The following is a 14,766-nucleotide window of genomic DNA, read 5'->3' as shown; positions in this document are numbered from 1 at the left end:
ATGCAAACGTCAAATACCTTATGTTTCATTGTCTTTGGCGGTTGCAGTTGTTTCACCGCTTGCATGTAACGCTTTTTGCACCTAGTATTCGTGTGTTACACAACAATCGGACTGGTTGTGTCTTGTCATATTCACGCTCTTTGTAAATTGGCCTCTTTCGTGTCACCTGTCTCAATGTGTTTCTGGGTATTGTCTTTGCTTTTATGCATAGTCTAGTACTGTAAGCTTACTTTTCAGGTCGTAAACTGCTCGGCTCCCTAGTTGATTTATATATTCTTCTTTTTTTTAGTTTTATAAATATTCAAATGTCCAAAATTTAAGTGAAGAGCGTGTGATGCTTGTTTTTGTTTATTTCACTATCTGTAAATTAATGGCACCTGTATATTTCATTAGTAGTCATAGATTATGTACAGTGATTGTCAGCACTGTAGATAGTTGCATTAAAAGTCATTGAGTAGTCATAGATACTATGCACAGTCACAGCTCCGAAAGTGGGCATGTATATTTTGCATTAATAAAACTTCAAAAGGATATAAACTTACATAACATTTATCGTCTTTAGCAAGCAGTAGAAGAGAAGTACAGGCTTTGCGATGAGACTCTATCAAAGTTATTGGAATGGATAGGGATCGTTGAAGAACGACTGGCCAATCAAGAAGCCGTTAAAGAAGATGTAGATGAACTTCGTAACCAGATCAACGTACTTAAGGTAAGTAATTTAGATTTCTATCTAAATAATCATTGAAATTTTTGGATTTCAATTTAATTAATTTTTGAATAATATTCTTGTGTATTTAATATATGTTATATTATATTACAGCTTATCAAGGATGATCTTGAGAGTCACCAACGTCAAGTTTCCGCATGCGCAGATCAGGCCAAACAGCTCCTAGTTTCGGGCGGAGATGTACTAGCACCTCATGAGGTAAAATATTGGTTTGGACCTCCAACTAAAAATTTCTCTACCGGTATGTTTGATATTCTATTTGTGACATCTCAAATTTGTGCCCAGGTCGCTGCCCTAGAGCGCGGAGTCAGATCTCTCAAACAACGATGTGATAAATGCACAGAGAAATGCGACAAAATGCTTCGACGTCTTGTTGCAGCCAGAGACGAACTTGGCAAATTCACGTAAGTTAAAATATTCTTTTTACCTAAGAATATTTGCATTAGACCATCGGATCATTTTGTAGTTAAGAAAGTTCTATATCACCATTTTGTTTTTAGTAATGAATTGAACACGTTTAACGCATGGATGGAAAGTGCGTATCGCACTCTTGAAGACAAGGAAGTCGCATTATCTAAAGTGGAGAACCTTAATGGCCAGAGTGACGATGTGCGCGATTTCGTATCAGACGTCATCGCGCACCAAGCTGATCTCAGATTCATCACTATGGCCGCACAGAAGTTCATGGATGAGAGCAAGGTAAGAAACAAAAAATAATCCTGAAACATGAATATTAATTTGACTAATTTCGCAGGATACATTTTCTCATATTTGTGTAAAGTATTTTATTTATGATATTACCGTAAGCTTTTGAATACATAAATATCGCAATAAAATAATAAGTGAATGCCAAATCGACCCTTAAAATTTTCCAGGAATTCCTATCAATCCTAAACGAGTATCGTACGACGCTTCCCGCGCGCCTGTCACACGTGGCAGCACCAGTTGACAGCATTGTCCGGGAACACGCCGCACTGGCCCGAAGACGACACTCCGATCTGGCGAATAGAGCACAGAGGCTCCTGGATAGACTACGAACGGCCTCCGACGGATCTGCAAGATACAGAGAGGCCCTGCAGAGAGCACAGAGATGGTTACAAACGGTACGTTTTCAAATGTATAAAAAAATGCAATTGAATATAATTCATTAACAAACTCTGATGACACAATTTCTCAGCAAATCAGTTTAGTATTATTTGGACGAGGGTAGTGTGGTGACGTAACTGGGGGGCGTGTTGCAGACGGAGCCGCAGGTGCGCGCGGTGGTGTCGGAGGCGGTGGGCGGCGAGCCGCGCGCCGTGGAGGCGCAGCTGGGCCGCGCGCGCGCGCTGCACTCCGACGTGCTGGCGCAGGCGCGACTCGTCGCCAACGCCAAGGATGTGAGTCTGCGAACCTCAACCAGTTTTGACTTACTCTAAATATCTATTGTTGTAACTTTTATTAACAGTGTTACATTTTTCATATGCCGAAATACCAAAGGAGAATCGACTCCTAATTGCACTTTAGAACTAAAATTATATTTATTTATTTATTTATGTACCAACAGAGTATACAAGAGAATTATACAAATGAAAAATGTGTACATAGGGATAACTTATCTCTAACAAGAGATCTCTTCCAGAAACCCTGAATCTAGTGGAGATTATTTGTAGTACAGATTTATGGTGTAGGTACAATATCAATTAGTTTTATATTATAAAATTAAAATAGACTTAACGATAAATTAATATATTACACACTAAATAAAAATAAATACATTAATATATACCTATATATACATTCAACGTACATAGATACAAAAAAAATATATATATATATATATAAATGCATACATATAAAATAAATTAAACTTAAGTGGAAAGAAAGTGTTGCTTGACTCTGTGATATCTAGGTTATATTTGATTACCAGGCTTGCGATCAGCTAGTGAAGTCTCTGGAAGGCAACCTGACTCCATCGGAGATAAGGCAACTCGAGGTGCCAGTGATAGAATTGACGGATCGCTACAACGAGCTGACCGATGCGGTCGGCTCGAGGTGCGCGGAGCTGGAGGCCGCCCTGCTGCAGTGCCAGGGCCTGCAAGATGCGGCCGAGACGCAAGCGCAGTGGCTCACCGCCGTCGAAAACAATTTCAAGTAAGTTACTCTTCTATGCGAGGTTTTAAGTCCTTTAGCTAGTCATTCGGAAAAAAACAAGTTCAACGTTACTAATCTCTTTGAAATGATTTGATTGTATGTCCAACTTTTATGCTGGGTTTTCCAAAAATAAAAGTTAAACTCCGCACAATTTGGAAATCTTAATAATAGAATAAATCTAAAAGCTAATAATAATGTGACAGTGACATGACGATTGTTTTTCAGGTTGTAACACTAGATGTAACGAATTGTTTCAGGGGTCAGAGTAAGGGAGCCTCCCTGATGCGCGAGCGCCTCGACGAGCAAGTGCGCGAACAGCGCCTGGCGCTGTCGGAGCTGGAGGGGCGCCGCCCCACGCTGCACAAGCTGCTGGCCTCCGCGCGAGACGCTGCACTCACGCCCTCCAACGCCAGAATCGCCAAGAAGCTGGAGCAACGCGCTGAGGACATCTATGCCAGGTGAGCTCGTAGGAATGACCCAATAACAGTAGGGGACCAATGTATTATTAATTATTTAATACGGGTCTCGACTTTCGTAGATAATGTCGAAATATCGAGCTAAATCAACAAAAGATAAAAATCATAATAAATATCCCGTATTAAATGTCTTTAATAATAAAAATAACAATGTTAATTTAAAGTCTTATTTAGGACCAATGTGGTTAAAATGATAACTGGACGGTTTCAGCTAGGTTGTAAATATACAATCGGTGTGTGCAAACATTACGAATTCCTCTTCTTTGTTGCCAGATACGAGAAAATACTGGAGCGATCAATCAAACGCAGCCAGTACCTCGATGAAGTCTCGATCGAGCTGCAGCAGTTCTCGCAGCAAGCTTCGGCGCTGGAGTCTGCGCACGCGCAGCTGGCAGAGCTGGCCGACGCGCGCGACGAGCGCACGAGCCTCGCCGACCTCGCACACTCCAGGTGCGCTTGCTGTCTAGTTTAGTGACCAGGAATTTACTGTTTGTAGAACTTATATGTATTTATATTTAAATAAAACCTTTTTTTACAGAGACAAACAAATGCCAATGCTAGAAGAATGCCTCAGGAACGGCAAGCAACTCATCGCCAAAAAGGACGTCACCGACACGCACGTCGTACGTGACAGGATGAAGGTACGCACTCACTAATACGCTCGTCACTCGAAAAAATCTGTGTTTCTATTGGTCACATATATTTAATAAATTTTACAGGCTTTGGAGAACCAATGGCGTGACTTCAATGTTTCTCTAGAAGAAAAACAAAAGCTATCGAAGCAGAAAGCTGATCAGCTCAATCAATACGAGTCATTGAGGATGCAGGTATATAATTCAATCATTAGTTAAATCAATAACAAACGAAACATCAATTCTTTTTTCAAATCATTAAAAATATACAATTTCAATCCAGGTGTTAGAATGGCTGCAGAGCACGGAGAATCGCGTCGCGCATCTCAGACCCGTCGCCGTAGACCTGGACGTACTTAAGCAACAACAGGACGAACTCAGGCCGATCGCAAAGGAGTACAGAGACTTCTCAATCAACATCGATAAGGTTAGTTTAATTATATGAGTATATTTTCGATGCTTACTTGCTATGTTACTAGTGATAGGTTATCAATTTAGTATTAATAAATACAATAGCGTTAAACTAGAGAGTAATGTGGCATCGTAACGCACATTTCATAGTGTTTTTGTACATTGCCTCATTGGTCTAATCACTAGAATGTTGGAGCGTTGAAACCCTCCATGTCGGATCGATAAATCGTTATTGGGTTTTTCCATCGAAAATTCTCAGTAGCATCCCACAGTCCGGTAATCTGAAGAACACATTCCGGTCGTAACATAATTGCCGTTGGATTGCCGGAAAAAAAATTGCATCTGTGTTTGTGCACACAGCTATGCACAATGATTTGTCCTGCGTATTGCATGCCTAAATCGGTCAGCACAACATTACTAGTGCTTTTGTTTTATTGAGTGCTTGTAATCTTATGTAATTCGTGTCAGCTGAACGAGGCCGGCGCCGTGTACGAGGCGCTGACGCGCGGCGAGCGCGCCGACAGCCCGCAGCGCCGGCGCCAGATCTACAGCCCCGCCCGCAGGCAGACGCCCAGTTAGTATCTTAACTTTAAACGTGTAAACAAAACACGCTCTAATTTTTTATGCTCTAAATTTTAACTTTAATTGTTTGTTCTGGTAAATTTTATGACATGTATACTTTCAATTATATAATGTGTATCTATTATTTTGTTACAAATATATTGCACCCGTGCGAAGGTGAGTTTCTGATAATAATACACGTTTGTGGTACTCAGGTCGCTCGGAGGGCCGCTCCCCGTCGCCCGGCACTCGTCGCCGCACCAGCCAGGACGCCTTCCATCTCGACGGTGAGTGAGAACGTTGCAACACTCGTAGGATGACCCGATTCGATCATCAAAAGATATTTATTCGATCATCTTTCATCATTATCGATTTCCTAAATATAAATAAATAAATATGAGACAACATCACATACATTACTCTGATCCCAATGTAAGTAGATAAAACACTTGTGTTATGGAAAATCAGAAGTATCGACGGTACCACAAATACCCAGACCCAAGACAAAATAGAAAACAAATGATAATCTACACTGACTCGGCTGGGAATCGAACCGAGGACCTCAGAGTGGCGTACCCATGAAAACCGGTGTACACACCACTCGACCACGAAGGTCGTCATAGTAACTTTACCAGAGTAACTTCAGAGTATCTTCGATTATTCTCTAGAGTTTAATCTATATGAGTTAAAGCTCATTTTTGCATAAAGTATAATTTAATTTTGAAAGACGAGATATTTACAGTCACGTTATTCATTTTACAGAAATGTCGCCCGTTCAACAACAAGTATCGGAAATCAACAACAGATACGAACTGCTCGGAACGAAATTGTCAGACAGACAAACGGACCTCGATTCGACCAGAGAGGAAGTTAGGAAACATCTTGATAGCATCAGAGCACTCAACACTTTCCTCGACAAGGTATGTACGACATAGTGTCATTATAGTGCTATTTCAGGAAGCATGATTTAGTTATGTGTGATAAGGGCAAAAAAAATTATAGAATGTTTTTTTTTATGGTATAGGTTGGCGGACGAGCATATGGGCCACCCGATGGTAAGTGGTCACCATCGCCAATAGACAATGACGCTGTACGGAATATTAACTATTCCTTACATAGTCAATGTGCCACTAACCTTGGAAACTAAGATGTTATGTCCCTTGTGCCTGTAGTCACACTGGCTCACTCACCTTTCAGACCGGAACACAACAATACTGAGTATTGTTATTTGTCGGTCGAATAACTGATGAGTGGGTGGTACCCAGACGGGCTTGCACAAAGCCCTTACCACCAAGTAAAAAAAAAAACAAAATCAATAATCAAAACGAAGTGTTTACAAAATACTGTGTTCTTATAAATATTCATGTACAAAATATAAAATTGTTGTTAATTCCAGGTCCAGAGACAATTACCGCGCGAATCGGTTCCCAACACCAAGGAGGACGCTGATAAAATCATGAAACAATCGCGAGCTGTGCTCGAGGAGATGTACGAGAAGCAGAGCATTCTGGACTCTACCAAGACACAGGTGACGTATACAAAAGATTTAATACTAGTAAGTTTTCGTATTTACAACATTGTGTCATGCTTGGTGAAATTTAAAGATGGGTATACATTGCTAAATATACGCTTCGATATCCCTGACCATATTTATTTAAAAAAGTATGTATTACGAATACTTGAGTTTTTGGTACAAAATAAAAAGTAAATTTTAAAAACCGGTTTCTAATTTTTGTAGTGTGAATTTGGCTTTAAAAATACCTCTGAGTATAAGGAAAAATCTGACGTAGTTAAACGTCAAATACGACTTTTTAATTTGACGGCATATTATTCATTATAATAATTGTTTTTTTTTTCTCTTTAAAAGTTCCTGTTTATATGTAATACTAAATAGTTTGTTTCTTCCTAATATCTCTAGGTTCGTGAACTCCTCCGTCGCAAGCAGGCCGTCGAAGGCGCGGATCGCTTACACGACGAGGCTGAAGAGGTGGCCGCCAGGTGGAAAGCGCTACATGACGCCTTTAAGGACAAGTGAGTACAATTTGTCTTTATAATTCATCTCGTGCTCAGCGGTGAAGGAAAACATCGTGAGGAAACCTGCATGTGACAAATTTCATAGAAATTCTGCCACATGTGTGTTCCACCAACGCATTGGAACAGCGTGGTGGAATATGTTCCAAACCTTCTCCTCAAAGGGAGAGGAAGCCTTTAGCCCATCAGTGGGAATTTACAGGCTGTTGTTGTTGTTGTTGAGTACAATTACACTTTGATATTGATATGTTGTCATCATTTATTATCTGTTATTTCTTTTGTTTGTTTTTTTTTAATATCCCAATTTTTAATGTATACGTTTTTTGGAAATAAAATTTATGGTTGTCGTAAAATTGGGTCGCATAGACTAATTTTGCTACGTTCGTATCGTCATTAACAGGTTAACATTATGACGTCACAATATAATAATAATAGTGTATAAAAATAAAATTGTTAACAATACTTTTCATTATTAATTAAATATATTTCTATAAATAATAAAAGTATGAATGAATTCCGCGATACAAATGAATTGTGAGTCACGAGTGAGCACGTGTCGCCAGGATCCGCGCCATGGAGGAGACGAAGGACTTCCTGGACACGCACGGCAGCCTGAGCCAGTGGCTCGGCGCCAAGGAGCGCATGATGGCGGCGCTCGGGCCCATCTCGTCCGACTCGCGCGTCGTGCACACGCAGGTGCAACAGGTGAGGCCGCGACTCTTCCTACATTACATGAAGCTCAGTCCAATCAATTCGTCTTTGGAACTCTCTTCCACTAGAAACAAGACGTGCACCAACTATTACTTCTTTTAAAAATATGATAAAAGAGCACTATCTTGCTTCATAAAGAAATACTGCAGTTTAATATTTTATTTATTATGTAAGTATCTATAGTATATAGATGTATATATTTATAATGTGTATGTATATTATATTATTATATATTTATGGAATATTTATTTATGTATCGTATATATACAATAGATACAATATATATATATATATATATATATATATATATATATATATAGTATCTATTTTTTATGTATTAAATAATTTGTACACCCCTACCATCCTATCTCTCTCCTCTACCAAAGGTTGCCTGGAAGAGATCGCTGTTTTAGCGATAAGGCCGCCTATTGTACATTTTTCTTTTCTTTGTTTTTGTTTTACTCCTATTATTTTTGGTGTGCAATAAAGAGTATATAAATAAATAAGCTAAGATGTGTTATTATCAAAACTATTTGCACATTTTTCATACAAGTAATGGGAAGAAAGGTTAATTTGATAAAGCATGTTTCAATGAGAATCAATGCGAAAGCGATGTCAATTACTTTTTAAATTGTCATAAAAACGTTATATGCACACTCTCACACGCTTTGAAATTTAGGTACAAGTGTTACGTGAGGAGTTCCGCAGTCAGCAGCCTCAACTGACTCACCTGGAGGAGGTCGCGCACACGGTGCTCCAGCGGCTGCCCGAGGACGACCCGGACGCGGGCAAGCTGAGCCAGAAGCTGGAGAGCCTGCAGGACAGGTGGAACGACCTGCTCAACAAGTGAGTAGCCCGCAGGCGGCTTACCGCTGGGGTCACGTGGCCTCGCAGCGAGCGGGCTAACTAGCTGACGGTGACCACGTGACTGACTGTGACACGTGCGCAGGCTGGAGCAGCGCGCGGAGAGCCTGGGCGCGGCGGCGGACACGTCACGCGAGCTGGACGCGGGGTTAGCGCGCATGCGCGCCGCGCTGCACGCCATCGCCGACCGCCTGGACGACGTGCCCGCGCAGCGCGAGCCCGCAGACCAACTGCGTGACGTCGAGGTCACTCTCTGCCATTTGCTTACCCCCCACTCACTCGCCTTTGGAACAGTAACCCTACGTATTGAATTGTAGCTGTAGAATATCTGAATACTGACTTACGGTTGTACGTCTCAGATGGACTCGTACATACATAGCCACCTCCTCCTATATTTGAATGGTTTTTATAATCCATTTTATATTCTTTAGTACTACTGATTAGAACTAATGAGAGGTGCCGTTACTCTGTAGGAGATTCTAAGCGTATTCTTCTACGCTTTGTATATTCTCACATTGTTTTCTTGTCCCGCCTTGTCTGAGTGATTAACACAAATGTTTGCAAGCATTTTTAACATTTGTAAAAATTGAAAATGAATCCATAATCAATGATTAAATACGAACATTTAATTTAAAAAAAATATATATTTCAAAAATGCTTTGTTGTATTATCGATATTAGCAATTAACTAATTAATATCGTAACGTAATAGTTACTAAATGGTATAAATAAATTACACCTAATTATATTTATATGGGTATTTCATAAACGGTGTCGATTGTGAACAAAAATATATATGTTTTTTATAATAATATAAACGCATAATATCTTCCTATAGAATCTAGAACGTCAGCTGGAAGGACAACGCCCACTACTCGCAGACCTGGAAGCGGCCGGAGCGGCACTCGCGGACGTACTCGCTGATCCAGGTGCCAGACAGGACATCCAGGGCAAACTTGCAGCTGTAGCCAGGCAATACGATGCCTTGCAGAGGAAGTTGGACCACAGGAAAGCGGAAATCGAAGCTGCCCTCAAGTAAGAAACTGAAATATTTTAATCTACACTAACACAGTTTGAATTGCTGTCTATTATTATAATAATGTAAGTAATGTTCTGTTCGGTTAAAACGATTTAACGGAAATGTCGTTAATATTGCGTACGAGGCTGATGCGCTAATTTGTTTAGTCATTAGCTTATCACTTCTGTCAAGCTGCCCATTAGTTACACTACAAATTAATACTACAGTCATCAAGTCGAATCGAATCAAGTGCGATACTCCATATATATTAAATAATATCCAGTTATGTACAAAATTATTCGTCGATCAATAAAACTATTCACCTGGAAAAAGTAAAGTGAAATCATATTTATTCAAATAGTCAGTGTGATGAATAAACACATAATAATTGACGACCTCCGTGGTCGAGTGGTGTGTACACCGGTTTTCATGGGTACGCCACTCTGAGGTCCCGGGTTCGATTCCCGGCCGAGTCGATGTAGATTACCATTATTTTTCTATGTCGTCTTGGGTCTGGGTGTTTGTGGTACCGTCGTTACTTCTGATTTCCATAACACAAGTGCTTCAGCTACTTACATTGGGATCAGAGTAATGTATGTGATGTTGTCTCATATTTATTTATTTATATAATATATAATAATGTTCGTTTCTCAGGGATGGTCGTAACCTTGAGGAGAGCGTGTCGCGCACGCTGGGCTGGCTTCAGGCAGAGCTGGCAGCGCTGCCAGGCCGCCTGCAGGTGTCCGCCGACAGGAACAAGCTGCAGCAGCAGCTGGCCAAGCACGAGCCGCTCTACCGCGACCTCACGCAGCGCGAACACGAGATCATCATGCTGCTCGACAAGGGTAATGAACTACATCAACAACAGCCTGTAAATTCCCACTGCTGGGCTCCTCTCCGTTTGAGGAGAAGGTTTGGAACGTATTCCACCACGATGTTCCAATGCGGGTTGGTGGAATACACATGTGGCAGAATTTCTATGATATTTGTCACATGCAGGTTTCCTCACGATGTTTTCCTTCACCGCTGAGCACGAGATGAATTATAAAGATAAATTAAGCAAATGAATCAGCGATGCCTGCCTGGGTTTGAACCCGCAATCATCGGTTAAGATGCACGCGTTCTAACCACTTGGCCATCTCGACTCATGAACTACATCAATATGGCAAAACTTAAATCAGAAATTTTAAACAAAATATTTTTATACCACACAAAAAATGTAATTGGCTGTAAATATAAATGCTTAGATAGTAAGTTTGTATTTGACAATTAAAAAAAAAAACAATTTTTTTTAATTTTTTTTTATTTTATTAGGTCGTGAAATGGAGAAGAAGCCTGCCTTCCAAGGCCTACGCAAAGACCTCGACAGGATTCAAGCCCAGTGGGACAAACTCAAACGAGAGGCTGTTGACAGATACAACAGATTACAAACCGCGACGGTAAGGAGAATTTACAAATTACATTTTTTAAATAGATTTTTATCAAGCAATAAAAGTGTCTGATATTAATGATAATATATATAAAAATACATACTGTTAAAATTGTCAATGTTCCGCCAACCGTGAAATCAGTATAATATTTAATTAATTCGCACAGGAACATTGTCGCAAGTACAACAAAGCGCAGGAATCATTCCTGCCTTGGCTCTCCGACGCTGAGGACCGATTGGCCAAACTACCGCCCCTCGCGTTCACCAAGAAGGATGTCGAGAAACAGCTGCGCGAGTTGCAGCAAATTAGGAACGACGTTTGGAAGAGGTTAGTGATAGCATATAATATAATATATAAGTTTATTATATATACATATAAAATCTCACTTATATATAAAAAGTTTTCAATGTCATCGAATAAATTATCTTATGATAAGTGAGTTGTTTGATGTATTTTTTCTCTATTAAAAAGTGGATGTATATTATTGAGTGAATATTGTGAGATGACACGATTTACTAAACAAAAATAAATTTTCAGATCCGGAGAGTACGAGAACAATAAAACACTCGGAGAGACTTTCATATCGGCCTGCGACGTGGACCAGGAGACGGTCAGGAAGCAGCTCGACGTCATGAAGGAGAGATGGGACAGAATTAACAACGGTTTGTTGACATAATGTTGTCTTAAATTTTCGCGATTATTACACATTTAAATAAAACTAGTTACAACGGATTTTAATCGCGTATATTAAATATTTTGGACATCCCGACGTAGACAGTCTACACGTGACCACGAACGCTGTAAAGTGCTCGAAACGTCGGGATGTCCAAAATATTTAATATACGCGATTAAAATCCGTTATAACTAGTTATATTTAAACGGTTTGTTGATTTTTGTGTATTATTACGTCGCCTAAACCGAAGTCGTGATACAATATTGTTCAAAATAAAATTCAATATAATCTCAACCTTAACATGAACCTGATATCAGTTCGTATTTAAAATTAAATTAAAGTCTTGATATCGTTTCAAGCTGAATACTACATAAATATTTTTTACTAGACATCTATTCCATTTGAAATTGTTCTTTCGTAATATGAAGTGTGAAAGTTTTGACACTACCTAATGCCTCTATCGGTTGTCACAGAGGTGCTGCAGCAGGCCGAATTCTTGGAGAGCACGGCGCGGCGGCTGGGCGAGTGGGCGGAGCGCGTGCGCGCCGTGGAGGCTCCACTGGCGCGCTGCGAGGAGCGCCTGCGCACCGCACTCGCCGGCCCGCCCGCCGCCGCGCGGGACGCTGTTGCGCGTCTCGTCGAGCACGTGCACGCCCTACGCGCACCTCTTCAGGTACGCCCCATACATGACTAGACCACACTGACTGACATCGGACACACAGTTCTCACTCACTCACTTGCGTAGAGGACGAATACAGGATACGATATCCCGACCCTAACTTAGACATATTTTTTTTTTAATCTCAGTCTCCAATGTTCACGAAATTACTACTGCAATTCTTATTTAACTGAGTAACTACTCAGTTGAATAAGAAGTAGTAATTTCATTTGTAATAAAAATCATGAATGAGTATTGAGCACTGTCTTTGTAAACTTTTTATTAAGATGTCATCCCCGTAGACGGCTTGACTTTGAATTATCGATGTGCGTAAAAAGAGTTGGCCGCAATCCTTAATCGTCGGTGTCGCGCAGAGCGTGCAGTTAGCGGCGGACGACATCGTGTCGCTGTCGGAGGAGCTGCGCGGCGCGGAGGCGGGCGCGGCGGCGCGCGCGGCGCTCGGCGACACGGCGCGCGCGCTGGCCGAGCGCCTGCGCGACCTCGAGCTGCAGACGGACGACGCGCGCGACCGCTTGGCCGGCGCCGCCGCCGCTTACTCGCACTTCCAGGTTTTTTTTTTTTTTTTATGGTATATGTTGGCGGACGAGCATATGGGCCACCTGATGGTAAGTGGTCACCATCACCCATAGACAATGACGCTGTGAGAAATATTAACTATTCCTTACATCGTCACTGCGCCACTAACCTTGGGAACTAAGATGTTATGTCCCTTGTGCCTGTAGTTACACTGGCTCACTCACCCTTCAAACCGGAACACAACAATACTGACTACTGTTATTTGGCGGTAGAATAACTGATGAGTGGGTGGTACCTACCCAGACGGGCTCGCACAAAGCCCTACCACCAAGTAAAAAGGTCCGTGACCGCGCTCGAGTCTGCTGACTCGTTGTCACACACGTTACATGTTACTCATAAATCGTACAGTAAAAAAAGTAAAGTAACAAGTAAATTTCCCACTGCTGAGATAAGGCCTCCTCTTCCATTAAGGAGAGAGATTGGAACATATTCCACCACGCTGTTCCAATGCGGGTTGGTGGAATGCACATGTGACAGAATTTCGATGAAATTAGACACATGCAGGTTTCCTCACGATGTTTTCCTTCACCGCTGAGCACGAGATGAATTATAAAAACAAATTAAGCACATATATATAGCGGTACTTGCCTGGGTTTGAACCCGCAATCATCGGTTAAGATGCCCGAGTTCTAACCACTGGGCCATCTCGACTAATAAATCGAAATGCCTCATTTAGGAAAAAGTCAAGGGCGTGTCCCACGACGTGTCGGACTTGGAGAAGGAGCTGGACGGCATGAAGCCGCCCGGTAGAGACATCAAGACCGTCAAGGCGCAGCTGGATGACCTCGGCCGCTTCTACAAGAAGCTGGAGCGATTGGATGATCTCGTGATAGACTCGGAGCGAGCGGCCGAGTCGTTGGCCGATAGCGGCCACGGAGATTCCGATAAAGCTAGAAATCAGGTAAGCCTTGGCTTAAACTAATAATTAAAGAGAGATAGATGTCTTTGTTTATATTAAAAAAAAAAAAAACGGATGTTGAATAACAATATTTTTCAGGTGGAAAATATCCGTAAGCAACTCGTCAAGTTGGACGAACGTGCGCGTTCTAAGGAACAAGATCTGGACGATACTTTAAGCAAACTCGAAGCGTTCTACAAAGCTTACGACTCTGTAATGGATGACGTCAACGAGGTACGAATACGAGGACAATGTTTTTTTCTTTTTAGGTTTTTTTATAATATTGTTGATAACAGTTAAGAAACTAACATACGCATTATTTATCCAGGCTTCAGAACAAATTCGCAGCCTCAAACCAGTTTCGTCAGAAGTGGAACATATCCGCTCTCAACAGAAGGACTTCGCGGACCTCAAGCAACGTACCCTCGAGCCCTTGGGTCAGAACGTGTCCCATTGCAACAAGATAGGGCAGGGTCTCGTGAGGTCAGCCTTGCAGGGTGTGTCTACCCAACAGCTAGAAAAGGATCTGGAAAAGATGAACGATAGATGGAACGCTTTGAAGGATAAGATGAACGAGCGCGAACGTCGACTTGATGTGGGTCTGCTGCAGTCCGGCAAGTTTGCGGAGGCGCTCGCTGGGCTCGAGAAGTGGCTCGCAGACACCGAGGACATGGTGAACAACCAGAAACCACCCTCTGCGGACTACAAGGTAGTCAAGGCGCAGCTACAGGAGCAGAAGGTAAGACATATATAACAAAACTGATATCTGTTATCAGATTAAAATATGTTATAAAGATAGTCCACAGCTATCTGATCACTTTGATAAAATCAGTGATAATCATTGTATATGCACTAGAAGTAAGGATAAGCTTATAACGCCAAGTTTCCGACTCCGCAAAGTCAATAAATCTTTCTTGAGGCAAGGTATCCATTTCTATAATAAAATT

At 41.4% G+C, this 14,766-nt stretch overlaps 1 protein-coding gene across 25 annotated transcripts in view; it reads left to right on the top strand.

The window, feature by feature from the left end:
- Window positions 1-14,766, top strand: part of LOC124540331 (microtubule-actin cross-linking factor 1) — a 297,681-nt gene that overhangs the window by 245,596 nt on the left and 37,319 nt on the right. For all 25 annotated transcript variants that reach the window (XM_047117836.1, XM_047117847.1, XM_047117846.1 and 22 more), the window contains 30 exons: window positions 563-709; window positions 821-925; window positions 1,013-1,131; window positions 1,228-1,426; window positions 1,603-1,830; window positions 1,969-2,106; window positions 2,637-2,860; window positions 3,118-3,318; window positions 3,610-3,786; window positions 3,875-3,977; window positions 4,056-4,163; window positions 4,252-4,395; window positions 4,848-4,953; window positions 5,156-5,227; window positions 5,703-5,860; window positions 6,337-6,468; window positions 6,859-6,971; window positions 7,535-7,676; window positions 8,362-8,528; window positions 8,632-8,791; window positions 9,384-9,580; window positions 10,218-10,408; window positions 10,878-11,002; window positions 11,160-11,320; window positions 11,531-11,655; window positions 12,140-12,339; window positions 12,699-12,893; window positions 13,598-13,822; window positions 13,919-14,053; window positions 14,148-14,558. In XM_047117836.1, the coding sequence (XP_046973792.1) occupies window positions 563-709; window positions 821-925; window positions 1,013-1,131; window positions 1,228-1,426; window positions 1,603-1,830; window positions 1,969-2,106; window positions 2,637-2,860; window positions 3,118-3,318; window positions 3,610-3,786; window positions 3,875-3,977; window positions 4,056-4,163; window positions 4,252-4,395; window positions 4,848-4,953; window positions 5,156-5,227; window positions 5,703-5,860; window positions 6,337-6,468; window positions 6,859-6,971; window positions 7,535-7,676; window positions 8,362-8,528; window positions 8,632-8,791; window positions 9,384-9,580; window positions 10,218-10,408; window positions 10,878-11,002; window positions 11,160-11,320; window positions 11,531-11,655; window positions 12,140-12,339; window positions 12,699-12,893; window positions 13,598-13,822; window positions 13,919-14,053; window positions 14,148-14,558 (4,908 nt within the window). The remainder of the gene's footprint in view (window positions 1-562; window positions 710-820; window positions 926-1,012; window positions 1,132-1,227; window positions 1,427-1,602; window positions 1,831-1,968; window positions 2,107-2,636; window positions 2,861-3,117; window positions 3,319-3,609; window positions 3,787-3,874; window positions 3,978-4,055; window positions 4,164-4,251; window positions 4,396-4,847; window positions 4,954-5,155; window positions 5,228-5,702; window positions 5,861-6,336; window positions 6,469-6,858; window positions 6,972-7,534; window positions 7,677-8,361; window positions 8,529-8,631; window positions 8,792-9,383; window positions 9,581-10,217; window positions 10,409-10,877; window positions 11,003-11,159; window positions 11,321-11,530; window positions 11,656-12,139; window positions 12,340-12,698; window positions 12,894-13,597; window positions 13,823-13,918; window positions 14,054-14,147; window positions 14,559-14,766) is intronic.

The sequence above is a fragment of the Vanessa cardui genome, chromosome 24 (assembly GCF_905220365.1).
Source record: "Vanessa cardui chromosome 24, ilVanCard2.1, whole genome shotgun sequence".
NCBI classification, from domain to species: Eukaryota; Metazoa; Arthropoda; class Insecta; order Lepidoptera; family Nymphalidae; genus Vanessa; species Vanessa cardui.
This window is presented reverse-complemented; position numbering and strand designations above follow the sequence as displayed.